This window comes from Volvox carteri (genome assembly GCF_000143455.1).
Source record: "Volvox carteri f. nagariensis unplaced genomic scaffold VOLCAscaffold_61, whole genome shotgun sequence".
Classification (NCBI taxonomy): Eukaryota; Viridiplantae; Chlorophyta; class Chlorophyceae; order Chlamydomonadales; family Volvocaceae; genus Volvox; species Volvox carteri.
Window position 1 is genome coordinate 609512 of NW_003307604.1, and position 26326 is coordinate 635837.

The 26326-nt window shown below is 55.8% G+C and overlaps 3 protein-coding genes across 3 annotated transcripts; 1 reads left to right on the forward strand and 2 right to left on the reverse strand.

The window, feature by feature from the left end:
- Nucleotides 1–1423: 1423 nt before the first annotated feature.
- Nucleotides 1424–11025, reverse strand: VOLCADRAFT_97527 (uncharacterized protein; the record flags this gene model as incomplete). Its single annotated transcript, XM_002956491.1, has 16 exons — nucleotides 1424–1516; nucleotides 1576–1869; nucleotides 1960–2030; nucleotides 4240–4302; nucleotides 4451–4707; nucleotides 4950–5161; nucleotides 5334–6137; nucleotides 6248–6384; nucleotides 6590–6812; nucleotides 7094–8170; nucleotides 8274–8411; nucleotides 8533–8912; nucleotides 9003–9156; nucleotides 9641–9982; nucleotides 10179–10505; nucleotides 11023–11025. The coding sequence occupies 16 exons, from the start codon at nucleotides 11023–11025 to the stop codon at nucleotides 1424–1426; spliced, it is 4575 nt and encodes a 1524-aa protein (XP_002956537.1).
- A 568-nt stretch (nucleotides 11026–11593) lies between these two features.
- Nucleotides 11594–12223, reverse strand: VOLCADRAFT_97528 (uncharacterized protein; the record flags this gene model as incomplete). Its single annotated transcript, XM_002956492.1, has 3 exons — nucleotides 11594–11736; nucleotides 11947–12002; nucleotides 12102–12223. 3 exons carry the CDS (start codon nucleotides 12221–12223, stop codon nucleotides 11594–11596), a joined length of 321 nt encoding a protein of 106 aa, XP_002956538.1.
- Nucleotides 12224–14104: 1881 nt separating this feature from the next.
- On the forward strand, nucleotides 14105–24144 carry VOLCADRAFT_97529 (uncharacterized protein; the record flags this gene model as incomplete). Its single annotated transcript, XM_002956441.1, has 21 exons — nucleotides 14105–14331; nucleotides 14482–14563; nucleotides 15140–15228; nucleotides 15639–15736; nucleotides 15887–15906; nucleotides 16475–16565; nucleotides 16951–17024; nucleotides 17320–17403; nucleotides 17648–17705; nucleotides 18035–18153; nucleotides 18577–18733; nucleotides 19286–19308; nucleotides 19866–19949; nucleotides 20178–20235; nucleotides 20719–20831; nucleotides 21281–21518; nucleotides 21708–21930; nucleotides 22507–22678; nucleotides 22713–23063; nucleotides 23429–23644; nucleotides 23911–24144. 21 exons carry the CDS (start codon nucleotides 14105–14107, stop codon nucleotides 24142–24144), a joined length of 2811 nt encoding a protein of 936 aa, XP_002956487.1.
- Between the last annotated feature and the right edge of the window lie 2182 nt (nucleotides 24145–26326).

A 26326-nucleotide genomic window follows, 5' to 3' on the forward strand; every position in this document is an offset into this window, starting at 1 on the left:
CAGAAGCGGCGGGCAAGGGCACATGCGAGGCAGAGGGGAAGAAAGGTTGCGAGCAGCGGCCGATGAAGAAAATGAAGAAAATAACGCATGCGAATGCCGGTGGAGGGGAGTATTAAGCTGGCAGACTGGGGAAACCGGGAATAAGAAGAAGACCTAACCACCCTATGGAAGTGTGGAAGAAACGCAGGAACCCTAAGAAATCAGAAATGCAAATGCGGCGCAGGACGACGCAGAAGATGTCGTACTAGATGACGGAATTGACAACGCGATTACGAAATGGACGTCGTGTACGCCAGGAACGTGAAGAAGCTAGAAATTGAGAACTGGGGTGGAAAGGAGGAGGGCAAATGGGAGGAGAGGCTGTTGAGCGGAAGGGAAGGGCATGTCTGTGTGCGCGAGGAGGGGGGAGGAGGGAGTGATGTGCAAACGAGGTCGAACTCACCAAAGATGCCTGCATCCGGTGGCGGGACAGCAGTCGCCGCAGCTGCACGCAAAGGAAAAAACGAGGGTTAAATACGCAGGTCAATAGTCACTCAGTAGGGGTGTGCTACTTGTTAAGTAACATACAGCTTGCTAACGCGACCAAACAGACTTGATGAGGGGCCTTGAAAGTAACATACAGGGATAGAGATTGAATGTACCAAAACAAGCCTCTTTCGCAAGCCGTTGTGGAGTGACTGACACCCCCCTGCGGACCCAGTAAAGCCATTAAAGCAAAGATGCAATGTCCAGGTCTGCGCGAAGGTCTCAAACATGCGGTGGCACAACTCACAGATTCGAAGCAAAACGTTCTTCTCCGCGCGGAGCTGCACTTCCTTCTTGAGCAGTAGAAGCCCCTTCTCCCTTAAATAATCCTTTTCATCATCCTTGCATGTCGACAGCCGTGTCTCAACAGCCTTTATTTCAGTCTCAGTTTTCAGGATTTCCGCTTCTATCGCATCCATCAGATCGAACGAGCTCCCGCGAGTTCCGGTTCAGCTGCGTCAATCCCCATATACGTTATGGTAACCAGCTCTACAAAAAATACTTATAGCGATGACCTGCTGAGAGTCGCGGTCGGCAATACAGTTGCTGCAACTGTATTGCAGCAGTGTAGTGGGCCGGCTTCAATTTGCCACTTAGCGTACCCTGGTTAGAGTAAGATAAGTGTCGTTTCACCCCACAAACAATTGGCTCAAAGTCCATGGCACGTCCGCCGGAGGCGCCTGACTCACTTCGTTTAGCGTACGAAGCCGTTGGCCAGATCCGCGAACGCTGAAACTTCGCCTGCTGGAAAACCCTAAGGCAGATATGGCCATATCGTTCTTGTATCTAGCTGAACGTGAAGGTGCCCTGGATCCTGCTCGCGGCCGAGGTTGGTGGCGGTTGCTGAGGTGGCCGCCCAAGCCTCAGTTCTTCTTGCAATTCTTTTGGGTAACACCCTTTAGTATACATAGGGCAGCGCTACCTTGCCGGCATCGAAAAACTTGGTCGTCAGGCTCCGGAACACCATCACATCTGCTGCCTGCCGAGCGACCTGCGGCTTTCGGGATGTGGACAGTGAGAAGCCCAGCTGCTCGGCACGCCGGCATGCACCGTCCGCCCATGCAAGCGGTAGACCGCCTCCAGATGAACGCACACTCCACTGACGGAGCCAGCCTTGCAGGTGCATGAGCCATCCGCCAGGCACACCAGGTGCCCCATACCACCCGCCTTGAGGCTGGCAATGGCGATGGTTCCCGAAGCGTCATCCACTACATGCATGGTGTCCGTCGCCCGCTCCCCAAGCAACGCCACCATGCGGCGGTGGCGCTGCACCACCTGATTTAGTCGGCCCTGCTGGAACCGGGCGGCACGCCCCCCATACTGCCGCTCGAAGTATGGCACCACCTGCAAAACACAGTCCCACAAACACCACCGTCATTAGAGGCCTACGCGGATGCCAAAGGCCAGCATAGCTTACTCATATGCTATTCTCACCTTGATCACCACCTGACGGACGCGTTTCTGTTTGTCTGTCTGTCTGTCGCTCTCCCTTTCCTTCCCCGACCCTGGGGAGGGTGGGAAACACATTTGAAACACATTCCGTGCATGTCCGCTCTGCCGCTGTGGGGTTGCCAATGTGAACTTCGTACCCCCGATGTCGGGACGCATGTCGCCACCATTTCCAAATTCGCCTTGTGAGAGACCTATCAGAAAGTCAGATGTAAACAGAGACCTTGGAAGGAGAGAAGGACAAGCCGGGGTCTGCTCGGAAACGCAGCTGGGACGACGGTGGTCCATGGCGATATACGCCGGGACGTAAGCAGGCCGCGCAAAGGGAGCAGCGGAACATTGTACGACATGTACGAAAGCAGCGAAGGAAAGGGGACATGCAGATGTGAAAACGATGTCCGAATTACGAACACAAATTCCCCGGGCATATGTTACATACATCGCAGGGCACGGCCCCGCTTTCTCAAGAGGTGTGCCTTAGGCACATTAATATCTACCTCCTCTTTCCTGAACTGCACCGATTCCGAGAAAACCAAGTACGGCAGTTCCCTGGTGTACATCCTCTGAGACATCACAACCTTGACGAAGAATATTTTTTGACAAAGTAAATGTAGGTGGTAACTCCGACCCGCCTATCGGAAGCGATAGACGACCAAAATGAAACGTCAGTATTGCATTTCCAACAACTTGTCATTGTGCGATTTACACTGTAGAGAAAGAGAGAAGCAGGAGGGCGCTTTCGGTGTCGTAATATATCAAACATAATAGAAAAGGAAGCCGATCATAAAGAGGCCTTCCACCGCCGCTGCCATCGTACCACGCCCGGTTTAGCACTGCCGTACCGCCGTACAGGGTAAGGAAAGGCGGGATGAAATGTACAAACAGGAGATGACATTGGAGAGGTTGCACACGCACGGAAAGTCATCCTCCCCTCAGATATTCCTCTCCAAAACGACATCAACGTCAACATCATCAACCCCCCATCAACATCAACATCATCATCAACGATATCAACATCATCATCAACAACTCCCTAAAGCACACGGGTAGGGATGATCGCACTGTTGGGTCTTGTCAACAGCGCGATGTAAGAAACCTAAGAACATGTTTCCTCCGAGGCGGACGGACAGACAGACGGACAGCACGTTTTTCAACACATACAGCCTCGACGTGCGCAGACAACAGCAATGACAAGGAACAAGGACAAGGAACAAGTAGATTATAGAGGACAGGATGTGCATGCAAGCACCGCAGCCACTAAGGGACGCCAAGATATCTCCTATTTAAGCCGCGCCCTCCATTTCGCTCCGCTCTCAGCACTCCAAGGAATGGGTAACTCCTAACCAGCGAGCACAATAAGCAAGCTTGAAGATTGGCACTGTCAACAACCACTACCACAGCCACCAGAGCAATGTATAAGAACCGTATGGGCTTTTAGCGGGCAGCTACGCAGCAAAATGCTCTCAAAAATATATCCTACACACACGACTGCTCATTCTTCAAAATTCCCAACCAGCCAAAACTGTATCAGGACGCTGTTGTCCAATTGCACCGGCAAAAAGTAAAGCAGCCTTACAGAACGGCCTAGGGGGGGCTCCTTAGAAAACCCTTTTTGCGCGGCAGGCGGCAGGGCGATAACAATGGACAGGGACAGGGAAGGACGGGGCAGAACAACCGTGGAGCCAAAATTTCCCCTGGTAGCGGGGCGTGTTCCTCCCTCCCTTCCTCTCTCTCCCGCGCTTCCGCTTCCCGAACTTCCGTCGGGGTCAGGAGGTCGTCAGGCAGCATCCCCCTCCCACACACAGCACCGACAGCTGCTTCTTTCACTTGGCGCTTGCCCCTCCCTCCGCGCCAACTTTGGTGGGTTACCTTTCCATGAAAAGAAATGTCACGCCGTTCATCCGCCGGCGTCATAACGAAAAAATGCTTTCTTCCAACTTTCTCCTCCACCTCCTCCTCCACCTCCTCCTCCTCCTTCCTCTTCCATAATCATCTTCACTTGTACATTTGCAGCGACTTCCGTCGAGGGCCATTGGCCATTTTAACGGCCTCCCACCCCCCCACCCCCCGAGGACAACACCTCGGCAGGTCAGCGCTTGAGGAGTGAGGTGTGTCGGTGCAGTGAGGAGCCAGCAGCCGCCCCCCTCAGCAACAGCCGGGAGAACTGCTGCTGCTGCTGCTGCCGATGATGATGATGATGATAATGATGATGATGATGATGGTGGTGTTGATGATGATGAGCCGCTGGGTAACTGTAACACTAACCGTAACCGCCGTGACACGCCGAGTGGGGCCACACCAAGCCAATGACGCCAATGCCAGCAGCAGCTGCAACGGTTAGTGTCACCGCCGCCGCCGCAGCAGCAGCAGCAGCAGCACCATCACCAGCACATGCCAGCCGCTCATGGCCATCAGTACAGAGCTGGCGGCGGCGCGTCACGTACGTCAACCAGCCGCCATACACCCGACGTCGCACCTGACGGTGCCTCCGGTGCTGCTGTCCTCCGAAACGTCAAATTGAGCCGCTCCGTGGAGCAGTACGACAATGGCAGCGGCGACGCCCGACTGGTTTCCGTGCCCGTCGTCACCACTACCGCCGTCACAGCCACCTCCGGCCCGGTCCCCTGGCCGTGTCCCTGCCCCAGCGCATTGACGAAGCCGGGGACGACCACCCTGGCAGTGCGGACGTGCAGCTGCTCCACCTCCACATCAATGCGCTGCACGTGCACACGCCTGCATGATGCCACAGCGATCATGAAAAGAGGTGTGCGTGAATGAATCAACAAAAACCCTAAAACCCGTGAAAGCAATAAAAAGACGGTGAAAAGAAGTGGGGAGATGTTTCTCAGTGTGGTAAGGATTATGATGTAGTGTTTCCCGGACATGTACGGATATGTTGGTGTACGGGTGTTGGGGAAGCGTATTGATGGACACACACAGGAACATACATACGGACAAACATACGGCCCACACACCTGCCCATCCGCGCGTTCCGTTCAGCCTCCGCTCTCGCGGCCTTGAGGGCCCGACCCCCAAGCAGTACCGATAACAGCTCGGAACGGTCCCGTGGGTCGGTCAGGGCGGGTGCAGCGGCGCGTGCGGCCGCCCAGCCGCGTACCAGCGCCGCCGCGGCCGGCTCGTCCAGCTCGGCCCTTCTGCCGTACTGCTCGGCAAGGCGGCCCACGCTCTGCGGAGCAGCAAGGCACGGCGACGACGTATGCAATGTACGGCAATGGCAATCATCAGCGGTTCGCATCGTTGCGTCCTGTCCTTCGTATCCATATACAGCATCCATGGAGCAAGATGTAACAAAGATGTAACAGAAATAAAACACACTCTCTGCCTTCCTCCCCACCTACCCCCACGCCGACTGCCTCTACAGAGAATGGAAGCGCCTCCGTCTTCTGTCCTCCATCTTGCGCACCCAGCTGCAGTGGCCAGGAACCAAGCGCCTCATGTGCAGCAGACCCAGCTGCACCTCCACACAGCCAACGGGCCACAGCCCGCGCCGCCGCCGCCACCTGCGCCGTCGACGCATCCACCGTTGGCGCCGCCGCCGCGGCAGCAGCCGCCGCGCTGTATCCGCTGGCAGCCGCGGCCTGCAGAGCGCCGCTAGCTACAATCCGATTGCCCACATACGCCGCTAGCACTCCCAAGCAAATAGCCTGCGCCGCGGCGGCCGCCACTCGCCGTACGGCATCACGGCTCATTGCCTCTTCTATCGCCGCCTGATCCAGCCCGACGATGGTCCAGTCCCGAGGCGCCCCTGGCAGCGTCGACACGCGTTCCTTAATGCTGGCGGCGGCGGCGGCCGCGCAATGTACGGCACGCGTCACCATCCGTGGCCGAGGGTGAAGGTGGCCCTCTGCATCGGGCACCCACAGCGCCCCCCCCCCAACGCTGACGTCGGCATCGGCGGCGACGTTCGCTGGCGGCGCCGCCACGGTGACGTCTACCAACCCGCCAGCGACTGGCGGCGCCGCAGCGGGGACCGCCGTCGGGGATACTGGCATCGCCACGGCGGCGCCGACAGAGCCACTGCCGGCACTGCCGCCGACACCACCACCAACATTGCCACCAGCAGCTGCAGCCGTACCAGCTGGGAACGGTACGACATTATTGGTGTTCGGACCCCCGTCAAAAAGCGGTAGCTGCTCAGAGTCCTGCGGCGGCAGCGGCGGGGCGGCGGCGCGAGCTATGTGTATTCGCCTCCCCTGGTCCCCTGCCTAGCCGTTACCGCCACATCCACCCCGACATCCGTACATAAGCTCACCTGGTGTGGAAGCGCTGCCGCCGCCGCTGCTGCTCGCGGCCACTCCAAGACGTCGCCGGCACTCGCGCTCGCGGTGGCTTCGGCGGCGGCAGTAGCGGCGCGCGGCGGTGCCTGCACCGCCACGGCAGCTCTGCCGCCTCCGTGCGGGGCCGGGGCCGGCGGCGGCGGCGGCCGTACGGACTTCTCCGGTACGGAGTTCCGGCGCATCAGACCGAAGGGGACCATCCAGCCCGCCGCCAGATTCGCAGAGTCCGCCGTACGAGCAGCTGCACCAGAGGCCGCCGCCTGTTGCTGTTGCTGCTGCGGGTGCTGGTGGCTGCTGTGGCCCCTAGTGGAGCTCACCACTGCGCTCGCCGCCGCCTGCCACAGCTGCCACAGCCTCTGGCGGCTGGCGTCGGACACATGCGCCACCGCACTGCCCAGCCGCGAGGCAGTCATCAGCTGCACCTCCCCGCTGCGAACCGCCAGAAGCTGCACAACTCGTCGTCAACAACCGACCAGCAGCAGCAGCACAAGCAACAGCAGTGGAAGCAAAAGCAATGGAAGCAAAAGCAGCGACAGTCAGCTGAATGGGAATCGTCGGGCAGTAGCGGCAAGCAGGAGGTTGGGAAATTGACGCTGCATCATTACATACATACAAATCGGCTATCTGTCCACATTGTTTTCGACCTCAAGAGTGCCAGGGACGTGCACGTGGAGGCGTGAGGTCAGTACGGCACATGGAGGCAGAGGTATGGCGCATAAACGCGTAAGGCACTCAAGCGCTCCAATGACAATCCACTCTTAAATTTGGAGTGCAGGAGGAAACGGAACCCCTCGTGTGTGATCGCCAACATAGGCCTGTACCTTGTTGAAGAGTACGACCCGTGGGTCACTGAACCACTTCGCCAGGGACACTGTCCCCGCACCCGCCATTTCCGGGAAGCACGGCATCACCGACAGCTCCAACCAGCTCTCCGCCCAGCCGTACTTGTGTGCCACGTCATCCACGCGACCGCGACCTCGATCCGTCTCCTGGCGAGCCTTACCGTCGTCGCCATGCAAATCAGCCGCAGCAACCTGTTGCTCTTGTTTCTGCTGCTGCGTCGTCGTCTTCCCCACCGCCGATAACTTGTCGCCATGCACAGGAACAGCTGCCGCTTCTGCTGCTGCGGCGGCGGCAGCGGCCGGCGGCCTGCCGTCCACCGACGTGACGGCTGCCTTCGCCGCTGCCTTGCCGACAGCTGAGACCCTCCGTGCCGGCGCCGCCGCCGCCGCCGCCGTTGCTAAGCTTACAGCGCCATCGTCGTCGCTGTATTCACTGCCTCCGGCGCCGTCGCCTCGCTCGTTCACCTGGAACAGTTCGGTGCAGCGGTCGGACACGTCAGCCACACAGCCGTACGACACGTCACGCCTAAACCCTAAAAAAACATCCACCGTGGCGAAAACCACGTCCCCACGCGGTTTAAGAAAAGAGCGCGCTTCCATTAGGGGGCCATTATTGCAATCCGCGGCATAAACAAACCCCACCTCGAACGACACGGCACCTTCCGCCGACCCGCCCCTAAGGCCCGCAAGTAATCCGCTGCCGCCGCCGCCGCCGCTGCTGCTGCCCGCCGCTGCCATCACCAGTTGCGCTTCTAGCCGACGCAGGAGCGCTGACTCGTCCAAGTCGCCCCAATCCTCGCCGGTGAGGCTGTACGGCAAGGATGCAGTGGCGGCAGCGACGGCGGCAGCGCTACTGGCTGTAGACGCCGCTGACGGCGGCGATATGGGCAGTGGAGGATCCGGCGGCCCGGCTGCAGTGGTGCGCCGACCAAGCAGAGCCTCACACACTCTGCGTTCGAAGGAGACGTCGGCGGCGCCGGTTGCGCCGGGCTGCGCCATCTCCAGGGCGCCCTGCTGCTGCTGCTGCTGTGCAATGCGCTCGAAGTACGACAAGGCCTGCACAATACACATTGAAAACAAGGTGACGGGACATGGAATGGATGCGGATGGGCAGGGGGACGCAATTGACAGGTGTACGTGTACGTGTACGTGTACGGACCTGCAGTACATGCTGCGGCCAGCCGGTGCTCACTCCTTGTGCAAGATGCGCAATCGCCAGGTCGTACAGCTCCTGGTCCAAAAGTTGTACGGCTCCGTACGGCTTCTGGCCACTCGCGACAGGTCCATACAATGCAATCTGCGCGCGGACATGGGGAGTTGGTACGAACATCCATTCTCCAAGTACACGTACGAAGGCGTCTGATACGAATAGCAACCCGAATCCTCCCGAGCAGATCTCAGTACGGAAACTCCCACACAACAGCTTCAAGTCGCTCCTCCAAAAACCACCCACACTCCGCTCGTACATGTTCCGACGCCGTCAGCAGTCCCCGAAGCGGCGCCATCATTTCCGACCGCTCGTCGGGTGTCAGCTCCGAAACCCGGATACCGCCGCCTCCGCCGTTTGCTTCTAACGCCGTGGACGCAGTTTGCGCCTCTCCTGGACGCCCCTGCTTTCGCTGCGGCGACGACAGGGCCGATGGGTGGCTCTGGTTGTGCCAATGCGACGGTGCTCCCCCCCGCCACAGCGCGCTCCGAAGCACGGAAATGGCTTTCGAGCGCCGGGCTGCTATGGCAGAAGCAGAAGAATTGTCGGACGGTGTCGAAGACGTGCCGATAGCGGCGGCAGGTGCACCGCCTGGAATGGTGGTGGCGGCGGTGGCGGTGGTGGCGGTGGCGGTTACAGCCGCCGCAGCACTCTTCAGAGAACCGCTCCTTATGCCCCCACTTGCCAGGTTCTTAGCCAGGGGTCCCGTCCAGGTTCCGGATCCGGATCCAGCCGGAGCCGGCGCAGCAGCAGCAGCAGCTGGCGGTGGTGCTGGTGGGGTCGCCACGGGCGGAGTGCTTCGGAGCACCTCTTCAGCAAGCGCCACCGCTACACCCTGTTACAAAAACGAGGGTGTGTGAAGCATCGGTCGTAGCAGCACTAGCATATTGGCAGTAGCAGCAGCAGCATATTGGCAGTAGCAGCACTAGCATATTGGCAGTAGCAGCAGCAGCAATATCGGCAGCACCTGCAAGCAGTACGCCACCTCCTGTTGCAGTGGCAGCGCGACGGAGTGGCGCTCCAAAACCTGTACGGCATTAAACGAGCGATGGCAACGGTGGCTACGTCAGTAGATCCCATCAGCCACGGGCTTTCCAGCTGAAAGCCGACTACGTGCTCCGGAAGGTTAGCTAAGGTAAGGAGTGAGGACGGCATAATAAAAATCCTTCACAACCCCCACCCCCGCACCCCCTACACCTGTTCACGTCCCCCTACATCACCCAACCCCGACTTCCCCCCCTCGCATCCTCAACCACCGTAGCTTAGCACCCCTCCAGCAAACCCCCCACCAGCTTACCCAGCATCCCCCACCAGCTTACCTGCAACGCCATCTCCAGGTGGCTGTGGACCTCCTCAAGATCCATCAAGCCGCTACTGCTACCGCGATTACTACTGCCGCTACTGCTGCTGGCTGACCCGCCAGAGCCGGCACCCCCAGCTAGGCTGATGTGGGCCAGAGCAATCGACAGCGCCAGGTCAGCCGCAAGGTGCTCCAGGTGGGGCACGGGCTGCTTGCCAACGCCCAAGGGGGAGAAGGGCACTGCCGCAGATGCGGCTTTGAGCAGTGGGCTGCCGTACTGGACGACGGCGTCGTACTGTCCTGCCTCGCATAGCAGGGCCAGCGCTGCAGACGCTTCGTCGAGAGGTGTGCCGCTGCCAGCCTAAGGTGGTTGTGTGTGGGGGGGTAGAAGCGGGGCCAGCAACAAACAGAAGGGAGGCAAGAAGTTAGTTAGGGTACACAAAGACAAAGGATCAAGTGCCGACGCCCAAAGCAGCATTGGCTGGAGTTGACGTAAACACCAAGCCCCGGCCTAAGTTAACGAATCCCATGTTCAGCGCCAATAATAGATGCCGTACCTTCAGGACATGTAGCAACCGAGTTTTCGGAAGCACGACAACGCTAGCCTGTCCGGCGGCAAGAAGCTCCTGGTCATCATGAAGGCCCATGAGTCTCGCCATGGCAGACACCGTTGAAGATGAATAGCATTGCCCCAAATTGTCTTGCTGGTGAAATATTAACGACGACTCCCGCTGAAGTAGCGGCATGGGGCCCTCAGCAGAATCAGAAGCCACGTTCTGAACCCTAAGTCTGTCGGTGTCATCCTTGTTAGAGATGACATCGTTGCCGTCAAACTTTGGGTCGCAAACTACGGCGCTCGTTGCGTGGTTGGTCCCGGAGAGGACCTCCGAGTGGTGAGATATAGTTTGATGATATGTACAGCGTGAGAAGGGCCTCCTCGGCACAGCGCAATAACGCCAATGGGCTGTACCCGAAAAAGTCTCAGCCGTGCCGTTAAGCGGTCTCTGAGCAAGGAGCATGGAACTCACACTCGTCGGCTAGACCAGAGAGGTTTTCTCCGTAACAAAAGGAGCAACTGGAGGTAGCGGTAACCGAGCGAAGTGAAATCGGCATTACACAATATAAAAGCCGCAGAGCATTTGGTCAGTCCACATACAGCTTAGCTGTTAGTGCCGCCGAGAGATCATACAAATGTTTCAGAAATAAGCACATAATCAACCTTGGTACATACAACGTCACGTGGTAGTGGCCGGGGTAGCCCGGAGGGCAGGCCGGCTGTTGTCGTAAAGTCGCCTGGAAAAGTGACGTCGACGCAAGTTCGCATGAAATGAACATCCCGAAAATCATTATCTTTAAGCTCAATGTATATTCGTTTTTTCTTTCGCATCCAGCCAGACTTACCATCTGCCAGCCAGCCAGCATAGCCTCGCTCAAATACGCGCCATCCTAAGCAGTTGGCATTCGGCCTGATCCCTTGCCTGATCCCTTCTTAGCACAATCCGCCCAGCAGAGCCATAGTACATTCGAAAGCACAACATGCAGCTTTAAGCCTCATACGGTGTCTGTTCAGTCATTTGTTCTGTGACCGATTTCAAAATAGTGCAGGTGACAGAATTAGGATTGGGAAACCTCCATGAGTTTGTATGGCAGGACATTATAGGATACCATTGTTGGGGCCGAAGGGGCTACCTCAGGACTTCTGGAGGACCTAGGATGTGTTTGTCGTGGCAGAGTCGTCCCGTTCGCGTGTTCACCTGTCTGTCCCTGGCCTTCACACTGTTGTTTGGGCTGGTGTGTCGTCCCATTCCTTTGGTTTGTTGCAACTAGGGTTTGAGGGTGAGATGGGGGAGGTCAGCAGCCTCGGGATGCATGAAGATGCATTATCATCTAGATGTATCTACCAGCGCTCTGCATCTTTCTTATTTGGAGGCTCTTCTTTGACTCGTTTGGTACCTCTCCCATCCAGCCGCTTTTACCCCGGGTTCTCTTTGGAGTAGGCGGGTTGGGATTCAGAAAGCCTTTGCCCTAGCTGAGTCCTGTGGTGCCGTTCAGGCGGGCGCCGTTTGAGCGTCTGTCGTGTTTTCAGAGCAGCACCGCCCCCGGAGGGAGCCGCTGCTGAGTGGTGGGATGCAGGTCGGGAGCACACAAGACTAGCTGACTTGTGCTCTGTGTTCCCGGCCCGACCCTTGCACCGTGTTTCGGCCTCGGCCTCCGGCTTTCCTGGCCCACAGTAGTCATATAGACAGACAGACAGACACACAGACTGTGCCCGAGACCAGCCTGAACCCCCTCCCCCTTGACGTAGCGTGATAGATACACACTGACTGCAGCGTCCTGATACAGCGCCCTCGCCTTGTTTCGGGTGGCAGCGGCGAACTTGCCTGGGGGGGTGGGGAAATAGAGAAATGTGGAGGGTAGGGGTCCTGTGGTCCTATGGTCGCGTGTGGGCCACGACAGGGGTGGAGGCGACGACGACGCACATGTACATGGCGTGTTGGATGTTGTTGTTGTCGCCATCGCCGTCGCCGTCGTCATACGTTCCGTTAATCGGTCCGTTTTGCCCGAGAACGCAAGAAGAGTAGAAGAAAGTACGGTGCTGCATTGCGCGATGCTACACTGAGCTGCAACAACATTTCCACCGCCGAGGTCACTGCAGCTGGTCTTTTTAAGCGCTTTTTTGATAAGGGGAGAGAGAGGGAGCATCTGTTGCAATTGCTAACTGTTCGGGTCTAAATGTACGGCGGCTGTACGGCAGGTTCGGAGTTCATGTGTCGCCGTTTGAATTGGTTGCCATCAAGCTGTAACTAAGATGTGGTGATGGGTACTGATGAGAAGCGGTTCTAGTTGATGGGTGAGGGGTGAGGAGGGGTGGTTTCTACCTGGTCAGTTGGTATCATGGATTGCTGGTCCGCGAGTGGTGTGCTTATTGTGGCCGAGCGCCGTACATGAGCAGGGTGATGAAGTTATGAGCACTGGATCGAAACACCCTGACATGAAGGAGCCCAAGGACAAAATGGCTCAATGGCTCCCCGTCTAACGAAACGAATCGATGCACCACTCTGGGTAGGTAGGTAGGTAGGTTGGTAGGTAGGTAGGATGCAGGGGGATCTGAGGCACTTAGGGTTTTGATGCAGAGGCGCGCTGGAAACGCTAGTACGGCGGGGCCCTTTGCACGGGCAGTGTTGGGGCAGGGGGACACTTGTGCCAGTGAAAGGTGCGAAATATGCGAGTTTACAGCGTTGGCGATACGGGTGAATGTGCTTAGAAAAAAGAATAGGTTGTGGTAATGTGGCTTGCAAAACCACGTAACTGGTGTTAATCAACACCAGATGTACGACATTGACGTCTGGAGTTTGTCGGTTAGTTAATTGCCCAATGAAGTTGACTGCATTGCATCGACAATGCATACTGCAATGCTTCATGCAGGATAGAATGTCCGACAATGTGCGATGCCCAATCCACTGTATTCTTTACTTGCGTCCTGTTTCTGTCCTGTTGGATGCGGTGCTCCTGACAGTTCTTTATCCCTGGATGTATCTGTATGTTCTAGCCCTTAATGCTATCATAACTTGCAGCTATAGCTTGGCACTTGGCGATAGCGCGCTATGCAAGAATGCTAACTGCTCTGTCAAAAGCCTGGTCAACAATTGTGAGCTTCCCTTCAAAGACCAGTAATGTTATGTCGGATATATCAAAAGCATTTACTTAAAATTTGGAAAATCTTTACTTTCAGGTGTCTTGAGGCGATATGTCACATATCATATGTGGCTTTGAAGTGTTTTCTTCCGTCCAAGCGGCCAAAACCAAAATTGCAAAAGCGGTCATGGAGGAAATCATAACTGATTTGGCTGTAAACTTGTGGACTTTAGGGCATAAATAGTTGTAGTTTTCATGCCGTAAACGTGGGCCTGGAAAATGTCGTGCGGCAAGGCCACAGGTCGGGCTCGGCCATAAGTCGGACCGTTACGAATCGTTCCAATGCAGCCGCACCGCAGAGCATAACACTGGCGGATCTAGGTAAACAGAACTGGGCGCAATTGGTGTTAAGAGGCGTTACGGGCTGCGTGCTGACAGGTTTTGATGACGGACAAAGGACACCCAAAACGTTGCGAGATGTGACAAAGAAGTCGATGTTTATTGATTTAAATATGCCTCTTGATTGGATAATAAGTGTGCAAGTTTGGGTCCATAAGCGAAATGTTGGAGGGATTTGCTCTTTCCGGTAGTTGAGGCGTAAAGTAGCCAACGGTCTGTCCTGGCATACATGGTGAAATGCTCCGATAACCCCATTAACCCAGTTAATTATTATGCATGATTGCTTTACAATTGATTGCCATGTCATTCTCTGAGCATAGGTCGTAGTAAGCGCTGGGCTGAATTAAACAACACAGATTACGACTGTTACAAGCTAGCGCGCGACCCTGTTCCTAGGCATAAATTGCAAGTTAGGTGTCTTGCATCTGCCAGATAAGCTCCTCAGAGGATGGAGGCTTTATCGTCGTGGCCGAAGTGTGTCCGGGCCCGAGGATTTCCGAAGGAGGCAACTCTGGCCACCTTGCTTTTGTTGGCCCTTTTGGTCACACCACAATTTACCGTCGCATATCCAAGGTTCTTTCTTGACCCCAACCGTCGCCTCGTGCCCAGCGATCAACAATGCGTGGCGCATCCGATCAATAGGACTACAAAGCACGGCAGCCCAATTAATGACAGGTAAAGCTTTAAGAGGAATGACTCATGTCCCTAGGACCTTATTACATTCCTGGAGTGCAAACCAGATTCGCCTTGGATTGCCTTATAATCGCTGCTAAGGTAACACGCTTTTGTCCAAACAAAATGGCCATCTTGGTTCCCCCCTTCCAGCCTTATCGCCTTTGAGTTTCGCGACGTCGTGGACAACACCCTCACGGACATTCTTTGTCCTGGAAGTGAATATTCGCTGCAGGTGAATGAAAGGCTAATTGTGTTTTATTTGCGTTGCATCAGGCTCTTTAATAATCATTTTCATCCTAAAATTATAAAACGCTCATGTTTAGCCGTGTTTGATTTCCGCCATGTAACCGCTCAAGCTAACCACCGGTTTAATTAGTATATTTCTCTTTTGGATGCGTGAACTGAGATATCAAGCAGCATCGCGCAGGATGGTGCACTTTCTTGATACGTTCCAAGCGCTCGTGAAATGCGCCTCTAGCACATGTCGGAACGCCTAGCTACAAACGCCATGTAGCCACGTGGCCATGCGCAAATCCATCGCCATGTGGCCACGCGCAAATCCATCGCTTCCTTGATTTCAAAAGCTTACACTGGTTAGAACGTTAACTTGGATTCGCGATCATGATTTTTCAGGATCCAAAAATTTATGTGCACATTTCTTTCACGGTCGATTTCACCTTTTATGAGAGATTCCCCAGGTTCCCCGCTCTTCCCCGCCTCTAACTTAGTCGGCGTAGAGTGCCGTTATTATGCATTACGGCTTTGAGTTGCTGACAATGTGCATCCTTGAATGTCTGAACCTGTACAGGTGTCTTTTGGAGGCGTGGCCCGCGTCGCATTGCTCAATTCCAATCCGCCTCTCATCAACTTCACGTCACCCACGCCCACCGATGGATGGTGAGCACTCCTAGAGCCTGACGAGTTGTGTACTGTTCCATTGGTTTGGGTTTGGTTCCTTCCAGCGCATCTTATCCGATAAAGTGATGTCTCCCGAAATATGGTTTGTGCACCTGCTAGAAGACAAATCCTATGGACCTGAAGAAAATAGCTTAGCGAGGCGTTTATCTGTCACACTTCTGTCGCCCAAATCTCGTGGTCACTTTCCCAATGCCCTCCCACCCGTCCCGTTCCGCGCCATTGCCGCTGCCATCCCTCCCTCCCATCCCACCGAGTACGTCTGTCTGTCTTGTCTGTTTGTCGGAAGCGTATCCCTCCGTAATTGTCAGGTTCTGTGTTGTACCATCTAGTCATCTTTTAGTCGTCTTTATCCTTCCCCTCCCCTCCCCTCCCCTCCCCTTTCCCCACAGCCCCAATCAGGTCGCACTGGGTTTTGCCACTTTGAACTCCTCCCCCGTCCCCGCCTCCTCCTTCTCCACCAGATTCAAAGTCCCATGCAGCGCTGCGGGTGAGGGGGTAACGCATACCGCTGCACCTCCAGGCCATACACACACACACACAGAGGCCTTCATGCCCCTCTTGGAGAACATAAGATCACAGAACTAGGCTTCAATCGTGTGTGTTTGCATGGCCCTCCCGCCACCTTTCTGCGTGACAGATGGGTGGCAATTTCTGTGGGTGAGCTGCATGTCTGCAGTCGTGTGCCGTTTCACAGAAGTAAATCGTTCTGCTACGACAGATACCCAGAAAGTTACAGTCGGTGGATGGATGCACCCTCTCCCTCTTCCCCCCCCAACATGCGGCTGTCAACATATGTGAACCACGTTAACCATGTTAAGGCAACCTTGGACAGTCACGTTTGTGATGGGGATGATGTGCCGCACCATGTGAAGGGATTCAACCAGCAGCAGTATAGCCACACATCTGGTTTTTTTCTGGTCCTTTAGTGCCCCTAAGCCCTTAACCCCCAGCCCTCCCCCTCGGGCACCACATTCACTACCACGATTCCGCGTCTCTTTCGCTTCAGAATGTCCGTCACCCCTGGTGACTTGATGGGACGGGACGGGGGGACCCACATTCCCGGGCCGCATTCACCATCTTCAGCAAAGCACATTTCAAACCAATACCCCCGTTGTTGTTGGAACTGAAAATTGAAACCTCTGAAACCGTTAAACCAAAACTTCCAGGAAGCAGTTTGCTGTTTAAGGTAACTTCTGTGGGGCGAGATGACCTAATTTGGAAACAGGCTACTCAGCGTTTGGCGGTTGCGGCGGCTAATTCAGCTGCTGGTGATGCTGCGGGAGGAGGAGGCGGGTGTACGGCGGCGGTGGCGGCATGTAAGTGGGTTCACCTCACAATAGCTCTCACCCATGCTCGTTATTCCTTCTCTGTCTGTCTGTCTGTCTGTCGCGCTTTCTCTTTTCCTCCCCACCTCGTTGGACGAGGGAGGGGGACAGATGCCGGGTTTCGCATCTTTGCATATATGCATGACGATTTCCCCCCCCCCTGTGTCCTCCCTCCCTCGCTCCTTAGCCACCTACCCACCCACCTACCAACCAACCTACCTACCTAGAGTGGTGCATCGATGTGTTTCGTTAGACAGGGACCGTGCCGTCTCTGTTTGTAGGTATGTGTGTCTTATTCTTCTGGCGGCTGTTCCCAGGGTCGTTCCCTTCCCTGGCTGAAACCCCAAACGCCCCCCACCCCCGCCACCCCCCACAGGCTCTCAGCAGCTGACGTCATCCTCCCGCTTGTGCGGTCCCAGTTCGTTGGGGTACGACTGCATGGCCGCATGGGTGAGCGAGTGAGGGCCGAATATGTGTACGTGTGTATGTATGTCTGGATGAGTGGGTGGATGCAGGTCGCTGCAGCGAATCCGGAACAGGACCCAGATCAGATTCAATTCAGATCCAGATCCAGATCCGCCATGTACGTATGTTGTTGTTCTGCATCGACTGCATTTGAAGTCCTTCAGTATGTGCATGTTCGTAGGTTTGTATGTTCGTAGGTTTGTATGCCTGTATGTATGCCTGTATGTATGTACCATGGGGATGCCTAACCAATGTTTCCTTCCCGGCCCGAATGCTGCAGCGCAACGTGACCGTCCACTGGAGCGTCAACACCACCTCGGCCCCCGCCAACCCCTGCACGCCCGCCACCAAAACGATTCTTGGGGTGCGCAAGGGGGAGGGAAAGCGAGAGATGGTGATGGAGGGGGAGGGGGAGTATGAGTATGGGTGGCTGCCCGGGCGGGGCAGGGGGCAATGCCCCCCCATGTCGGAGTTAGGGGTGCTAGAGTTCATCAAGTGACGTAGCGAGTCGAGGAGCGATTTAATATGTTGTATGCGCGTCGTGTGCGTAATCGGCACCTTCCCTGGCCCCCTCCCTGCGCCCTTGCTAAAACCGACATGCACACCAGGCCGAAGTCGTGACAGCGAACGGCAGCTTGCACATGGCTGTAGAGTCAAGGGCTCCGGGTGAGTGCCACATCAGCAAACCCTGAATACATATTGCCACAGCATTGCTACTGCTACTGTTACAGCTGCTGCTACTGTTACAGCTGCTGCAGCTGCTGCTACAGCTGCTGCTACTGTTACAGCTGCTGCTGCTGCTACTGCTGCGGCTACTGCTACAGCTGCTGCTACTGCTGCGGCTACTGCTACAGCTGCTGCTACTGCTGCTGCTACCTGCTACAGCTGATGCTACTGCAACCCTGACGGGGCCCCCTGCCCTTCCCGTGCAATCGTTTTTTCAACTCTTAACTGCCGTACCCTGCCGTATTCTGTGCCCATTATATTGGTTCCAGGCTACGTGGCCCTCGGCTTTGCTGCGGTCGCTGGCAAGATGGTTCCCAGTGACATCATCCTTGGCTGGGTGACTAATAACGATACGGCACCCTCCGTCGGCACCTTTGATGCCAGCCAGGTGGGATGAGGTGGGGTGCGGGAGTAGGTAAGCGCTTCTCCCCCGTGCCACCCAACCTGTTTTGACTTTTGAGAGGTTGGCAGCCGCCGTGGCTGGTGAACCCTCTGTCGCGCCATACGACTGTAGCATCGAACAAAACACGTGCGTACGGCAGACACCTCCCTTCTGCAGCTGCTCCTAGGGACTTCTCGCAGCACCGACAACCTAGGGAATTAGATAAGGCTCAGAAATACAAATACATGACGGCGGTGATGTGATGTCGTCGTACGCGTGACATGGCACTACTTGCCATGTAGACCTCCTTAGGTGCAGAGACACATACAGACATACAGACATATGCGCACACGGGGAAAGTAATGGAGAAAGAAACCCCCCTTGGCGCTCATGACGCCGTGTGTGTGTGTGTGTGTGTGTTTGACACAGAGCGGTCGTTTGTCTGCCAACAACAACACTAACAACTCTTGGGCGTACGACCGTGGGATGTCGTACAACGCCGCAACGGGCGTCACCACGTTGTGTTTCAGCCGTCTCCTGTCGGACGATCGCGCCAAGTCCGTTCCTGACCTTCGGGCTTCCTCAGGTGCGTGAACTAATGAACCTCCGAATAACCGCTGCTGCTGACTGCTGAGTATTGCGCCCCCTTGATAAGTCCGCTGATGATACTGCTACTGTTGCTGCTATGCTACTGCTGCTGCTATGCTACTGCTACTGCTACTGCTGCTATGCTACTGCTACCGCTACTGCTACCGCTACTGCTACTGCTATGCTACTGCTGCTGCTGCTATGCTACTGCTATGCTACTGCTGCTGCTACTGCTGCTATGCTACTGCTACTGCTGCTGCTGCTTTGCTACTGTTACTGCTGCTGCCAGGCGGGGGCCTATTGGCTATCAACTTCGCGGTTAGCGACCAGGACTCCCTGGTGAAGCACAAGGCTGGCAGCGTGGGCGGATTCAACCTGGACCTCAAGCGCGGGATAGTGCCGGTGTCGCCACCGCCGCCACCGCCTGTGCTGCTGCTGCCGCCGCCGCCGCCGCCGCCGCCGGCGGCCCTCGCTGCTGACTTAAACAGCGACAGCGACCGCAGCAGCGGCGGCACCTCGGGCCCTAGGAACTGCACTCCGAGTAACCTAGGCTATCAATGTACGGTTGTGCAGGTGTGTTAAGGGGGGCCAACTGGGGGCCAACTGGATCGACCCTCCACTGGATCGACCCTCCACTGGATCGACCCTCCACTGGATAGACCCTCCACTGGATAGACCCTCCACTGGATAGACCCTCAACTGGATAGACCCTCCACTGGATAGACCCTCCACTGGATAAACCCTCCACTGGATAGACTCTTTTAACACGGGTTTGGCTCTGAAGGGAATGTGGAGGTGGAGGCGGAGGGGGACTGTCGGAGGGGTCCGTACGGGGGGTGTTCAGGGGGGGCAGGTCCCCCTTCAACTGTGCCACGACGGGGCTGGTCTCTGTCTGTCTGTCTGTCTGTCTGTCTGTCTGCCTGCCTGCCTGCCTGCCTGTCTGTCTGTCTGTCTGTCTGTCTGTCTGTCTGTCTGTCTGTCTGTCTGTCTGTCTGTCGTATCTGTGGCCTTCCCCATTACGTGCCCCGTCCCCGTGGCTTTGTCGTTTGACCCTCTCGCCTTCCTCGCCTTCCTTTACTCCCTCCCCTTCCTCTGGCGCATGCAACCCCCCCTCCTGTCCCTCCGTACAGGATAAAGTTATTCTCCACTGGTCGGTCAACCTCAGGACCGCGCCCGCCAACCCGTGCACCCCGGCGACCAAGACCTCCATGCCGGTGAGGTGTAGCGGTAGCGGTAGCGGTAGCGGTAGCGGTAGCGGTAGCGGTAGGGGGGGGAGGGGAGGGGGAGGGGGAGGGGGAGGGGGAGGGGTAGCGGAGGATGGGGGACGGACAACAATTATGATGGCGGGCTTCCCGGGGTGAGGTGGATAGGATTACGTGTGTTGTTGTTTCTGTGAACGAGGTCGCGTCTGTATGTGTGCCGTGTTGAATCTCTTCTCGCAGGATAACGAGATCGCCCAGTACGGCAACTTGCATGTTGCGGTCCAGTCGGCGACGCAAGGTGAGCGGATATTGTTAGCCGTACACTATTTGCCGTACGGTTCGGTATTGCCGTATACGTGTAGGGTTGTAGTTCTTTGTCTTGGTTGGGGGGTTTGTTTTACTAGCAGCAGCAGCAGCGCGATAGCGAGTTTTATAATTGCTTGCAGTACTAACTACTTTCCAACAAACCCTTCTCGTTGCGTTTACCTCCACACGTAACTAACATATTAGTGCGGCATCAGAATCCTGCGTGAAGAAATCGTGTAACGCAATTTCAAGTTGCCAGCAACATCGCGCGACACCAAGAAGACAGATGCGATGCAAGACTGTTCATGCCTCGCAAGCTCGTGCGTGCGTGTGTGTGTGTGTCTGTGTGTGTGTCTGTGTGAAGTTGGACGAGTTTGGGCAGCTTAGGGGGGTTATAGCAAAGCAGCTGACGAACTCCTACTCGGCTCGCATACTGATGGCTCCCATACTCATTTCCTCCCTATTTCCTAAACAGGCTACGTGGGTCTCGGCTTCCCAGAGAACCCTGGAGATATGTACGACAGCGATATTCTGGTGGGCTGGCTGGAGAATTCCGGATCAGCCTGGGTCAACACCTTTCACGCGACGGTACGAGAGTTCACAGTCGTACACAGTCGTACACACATGTTTACGCCCGTAGGATTGTCGGCTGTGTGAATCCGTCCAGTAATGATCAGCGCACCTCGCTACCATCCGGTATGGGTTGCTCGGAATCCTGCCGCCGCTGTGTGGGGAATGTTGTTGCTGCTGCTGCTGTTGCTGCTGTTGCTGTTGTTGTTGTTGTTGTTGTTGCTGGTGGTGGTGGTAATTTGTTGCTTGAGTTTGGTTCTTCATCAGCCGTTACCTCTTATTGCAGCTGCATGCCTTCTGTTTTACTTCTATCGACCTGGTCGAATATTCGTTTATTTGCCGTGATGACGGACGGCATACTCCTTGTTGGAATATTTTTCCCCTGGCCTCCCTTGTTGATTACTTCCCGTGTTCTCTTTGTTGTCCCCAATCATCATCATCACCATCACCATCACCATCACTATTAGAGAAACGGACTCAGCATGGGTGACGTGGTCTCGCCGTCATGGGCGTACGACACGGGTGTCGTACGCGACTCATCTGGCCTCACGACCGTCTGCTTTAGTCGCCGCCTCGTCGATAGCCGCGCCCGGGTTTCTTCCGACTTGCGCGCGGCGATTGCCACGAACATCAGTAACAGCGGTAACAGCGCTGTGGGCGGCCGCCGCCGGCTGGAAAGTACGGCTGGTACGGACTCCCCTGAAGGTGGGTATTTTGCCAGTTCGTGAATTGTGTTTCACATCCCGTTTTCATCTTCCTCACTAATACCTTTAAAACCCAAAACTCTGTAAACAAACTATTTCCATTTATCCTTATCCTTGGCTAAAGAAGAAAATCCTTGAAATTGAGGTCGCACGTACACCGCCCGTCTGCATCCTTTCCTGGCTTTTGCAGACTCTCCACGGCTCGGCTTCATCTGGGCCGTCAGTTCCACGAACGCCCTGGTGCAGCACCGAGATGGCGACGCAGCGGGTTTCTATCTGGATCTTTCCAACGGGTCGGCAGAGCCGGCATTGGATTCCGAGGACCCCCGGCACTGGATCAACGTGCACGGCGCGCTGATGGCTGTGGCGTGGGGTCTGCTACTGCCGCTGGGTACACTGCTGCCGGCGCACAGGTGCGGAAGAAGAAGGGCGCGAAGGGCTTATTATTATTATTATTATTATTTATTATTATTATTTTTATTATTATTTTATTTTTATTTTTATTATTTTTATCATTTTTATATTATTATTATTATTATGGGGTGCGGCCGCTTGCCTGCATGCCTGCCTGCCTGCGTGCCTGCGTGGATTGCGATGCGGTGGAACATTTTACTTGTAGCTACTGTGCGTCGAGTCGGGGATTCATATTTAGGGGGTTGATAAGGGGCGTGGGGCCCCCGGTGGGGGTTTCGGGGGAGGGTGGGAAATGTAAAACACATTCCGTGCATGCCCATGTACGACTTTGGCTACGGGGTGTGCACGGATGGTGGGCGGTTTCTGCGAGCTGCGGCACATGTACTGCCCCGAGAGGTTCTTCACCTCTCACAAACCCCCACATGCAAACCAACATAAACACACCACCCGCATCATCCACATCCCCTACCCCCTGGCCCTAAGTCTATTCCCGTCCGAATTGACCCTTAAGCATGTCATGCCTGCCAGTTCCCCCACATCCTTTCCTCCTGCTCCCCCGCCATTTCGCACCCTAGGTGGCTGTTGGGCGACGCCAAGGTGTTTGGCAAGCAGCTGTGGTTCGTGATCCATGCCTTGTGTCAGTGGACCGGCGTGTCGTTGTTCATTGCCGGTTTCGTGGTGGCGTTTGTGAAATTCGACTTTGGATCGACCGAGCTGGCGGAGTCGCACGAAAGCATCGGCATTGCTGTGATGGCGGCGGCGGGCGCACAGGTACGTGAAGGGGTTGTGGGGGTTTGAGGGTGAGGGCGAGGGCGAGGGTGAGGGTGAGGGCGAGGGTGAGGGCGAGGGCGAGGGTGAGGGTGAGGGTGAGGGCGAGGGCGAGGGTGAGGGTGAGGGTGAGGGTGAGGGTGAGGGTGAGGGTGAGGGTGAGGGTGAGGGTGAGGGTGAGGGTGAGGGTGAGGGTGAGGGTGAGGGTGAGGGTGAGGGTGAGGGTGAGGGTGAGGGTGAGGGTGAGGGTGAGGGTGAGGGTGAGGGCGAGGGCGAGGGTGAGGGTGAGGGTGAGGGTGAGGGCGAGGGCGAGGGCGAGGGCGAGGGTGAGGGTGAGGGTGAGGGTGAGGGTGAGGGCGAGGGTGTTGAGTTCACATCATGACGGAAGCTCCGGCAGCAACTGCGGCGGCCCTTTCCCCCCTTCACCTTCTCCATTGGACTCCGGAAGCAACCTTGCTCTCATCCGTATGTATGTATAAATGCTTTCGTATGTTGCCACTTTACTGCTCGAATGTAATGTTGTGTGCGTGTGCGTGTGCGTGTGCGTGGGGGTGTTACACGCCACCTGAAGTTGTTTCGCTCTTCGAAGTTGTAACCTGGGACCCATACGAGCCCTGAAGCGCCCCTTGGGCCCCGTCGAACCTCTTCATCCTCCACACACACACACACACACACACTCTTCATCCCCCCCATTATCCCCCTCGGTCCCCCCCACCCTCCCCACCCCAGGTGGTGTTGGCGTACATCCGACCCGACCCTGACCACCCGCGCCGTGGCCTTTGGAACCTGATCCACCACAATCTGGGACGAGCAACCATACTGCTGGCCTGGGCCAACGTCTACATCGGCATCTATCTGAACCGCAACAACTGGGGTGCTAGCTACGCGGCTTGGGTCACCCCCATTGCCGCTGTCATGGGACTCTTGGTAAGTCAGTCCGGCCTGGTAAGCCCTACATTTTATTCGGTATCATTATATTGCTATCTTTATCATGCTTTATTACAAATATATTTCTAAATAATATCCTTACTAACCAACCCTCTGCCATTACCTCACCACTTGAGGACACACGGCCACCTGCGTGCCTACCTGCATGCCTACTTGCATGCCTACCGGCCTACCCTGACTTCCTGACTGCCCTATTTGCCGTCCGCGGACGCCCCCTGTAGCCTGACCCCTGACCTCCCCGTCCGCGCGAAACGCTCCCGCAGGTACTGCTCGATGTGTCGCTGCGGTTGGCAGGACGCGGCAAGAAGCAGGAGCTCACCGCGGTGCCGGCACGAGGGGACACCTATGCTGTGGCCGTGGGCGACAACAACAACAACAGCCCCAAGGGGTCCTACCGGGGGGGGGGAGGCAACGGAACCAAGAGTGCACCACCACCGTCCACAGAGCGCACAAGCAGCAGCCAACAGTCGTCCGACCAGAAGGAGGAGGACGGATGAGGTCCTCCTGCATGCGCCTCAGCTGCCGCGCCCCTGTGTGTGGCCACTCACGCGGTTAGCAGAGTTGTTACTGAGGATGGTGTCCGCCGGAGGACCAGCAGGCATCCATGCCGCCTCCGCCTTTGCCCATCTTCACCGCTTCCATCACCACAATTCCCACCTTCCGCCAATGCTACTGCTGCTATGCTGCTACTGCGAATGCCGCCGCAGGGCAGAAGAAACGAGAGTCACTGGTTTCCTTATTATTATTAGCGGTTAGCGACAGAGCGTGGCGTGCTATGTTTAGTGTCGTGTGGTGCTTGACATACAGCATGCGAGATTTCAGAGCGCCGTGTTCCACTAGGAAGAGAAGGCGGGCGGCTACAGGGAAAAGAGAGAGAGCAGCGGAGTGGTGGAATACATGAGCATGAGCGTGGAGGGCTTACGTGCGTACTGGCATGCATGCATGTGTATTTGTGTTTCTTTGCGTGTTTTACGTGTGTGCCAACTTTACTTAAAGGTGCTTGAAAATCCAAGTCGGTGCGTGCAAGGATGTGTTGCTTAATCTGGCTATTCAGTTCAAGCTGTAATCGGTTGCGTGTTCTGTATTGGTGCTAAACTCCAAAGATTTCTACGTTTTTAAACAGAGTTGTGAGCCGGTGGTGTAGTTAATTTCACCCTGTTACTAGCAATGTTGTTGTTTTCATTGTCCGTGACTAGGACCTACGAAATGCGAGACACTGCCGACTTATACAATCTGTGCGTGAATATCTTTAGCTGCTGCCCTCTATCGCTGATTGCGATAGGCTGATGCATGTGCAACGGAAGAGCTGGGAGAATCTATTGCCGGCAGTGGCGGGCAGGTTGTGGCCAAGTTAAGCCGCGTTCGAAGATGTATCAAGAATGTTCACCTGGCATCGCAAAAATTTGTTTTGATTTTTGGAAAGGCTTTGCTTGCGCATCGGTCTGTTTCTACTTGTTGCAGAATTGTACAGAGTTTCATTGCAATTGCAGCCTACTGCGTGATGATGTTGCTGTTCTATTGTATTCTTTTCAATCTCCACCCTCAGTTCCCTCAACACCCGCCGTAAGGAGTTACAAGGGTGAAGGAGTGCTGGGTCGGGGGTGGGGGTGTGCAGCTGCTGCCACGGCGAGTTCGTTGATCTGTAACGTGCAAGAGCAGTTACATATCTCTGGATGATTCTCTTCAAGGGGGTTCACGTAGCTATTCTCAAAGCTTTCCTTTTTGCGAGGTCATACATTAGTGCGGGTCGTACACTGGATGGCTACATCTTCGCTGGTGTATCGCATCCGGTGTCTTTCGACACCACCATGACTGCTTGTGATAAGCATTAACGTAACATTGGCATCGAGACGGTAAAATTTTTCTTTCTGGGATTACCGTACTGCTATTGTACATTCCTGATATTACGATTCCGGGTGGCCGTGAAAATGGGGCTGGAGTTTTACGTGACATTGCCATTTCGGGACAGCCATGAGCAGATTTTGCAGTTGTGTTATCACAATTCGGGACGGCTGTAAGGCCCTCGCAAAAACACGACGACTGTCCGACCGAATCGCAGGTAGTCCAAAAATAGAATCGTCACTCGGACACTCCCATATACAGATATGATGTGTGAAACAGGGGTGCATCTTCGCCCGTGGCAGCTACCCTGCGAAACCCTGCCTTCCCCGGTATTTCGGGGCACCCTCATCCAGTCAACCTAGTCAACTTCTCAGTGGATCGCTCAGGTTCCGCACCCACCACCAGCATCCAACGGAATCTGCCGGGTCGACAGCGGCCCAACTCCGTTCCTGGTCGGCTCGCAAGTTTACTTTATCCCAGGTCACCACCGTCCATCAATTAGGGGCGCAGTGCCTTCCACTATCGGAAGGACTTTTGACCCTAACGTGTATTGATCCCGGGATCTTCCGGGGGGAATGGTCGCGCCTTACCAGTGGTGCCAAACCCTTGTGGCGTGGCGTTGGACGTTCATTTCCAAGTTTTTGGCCCAAGTCGGCCAACTTGAAATGTTATGTTCTCCGCCTCCCTGCGTCCTTTATTGTTGCCGTCAATCACATTGCTCTAGTGGGTGCATTTGTTATTCCTCCAACATAATTGATTTGCCTCAGCCATATCCAGTGCAAAAAGACCTGGCCCCTTCCCCCTAGCCCCTTCTTTATCTTTTCGCCCGTGCGCCGC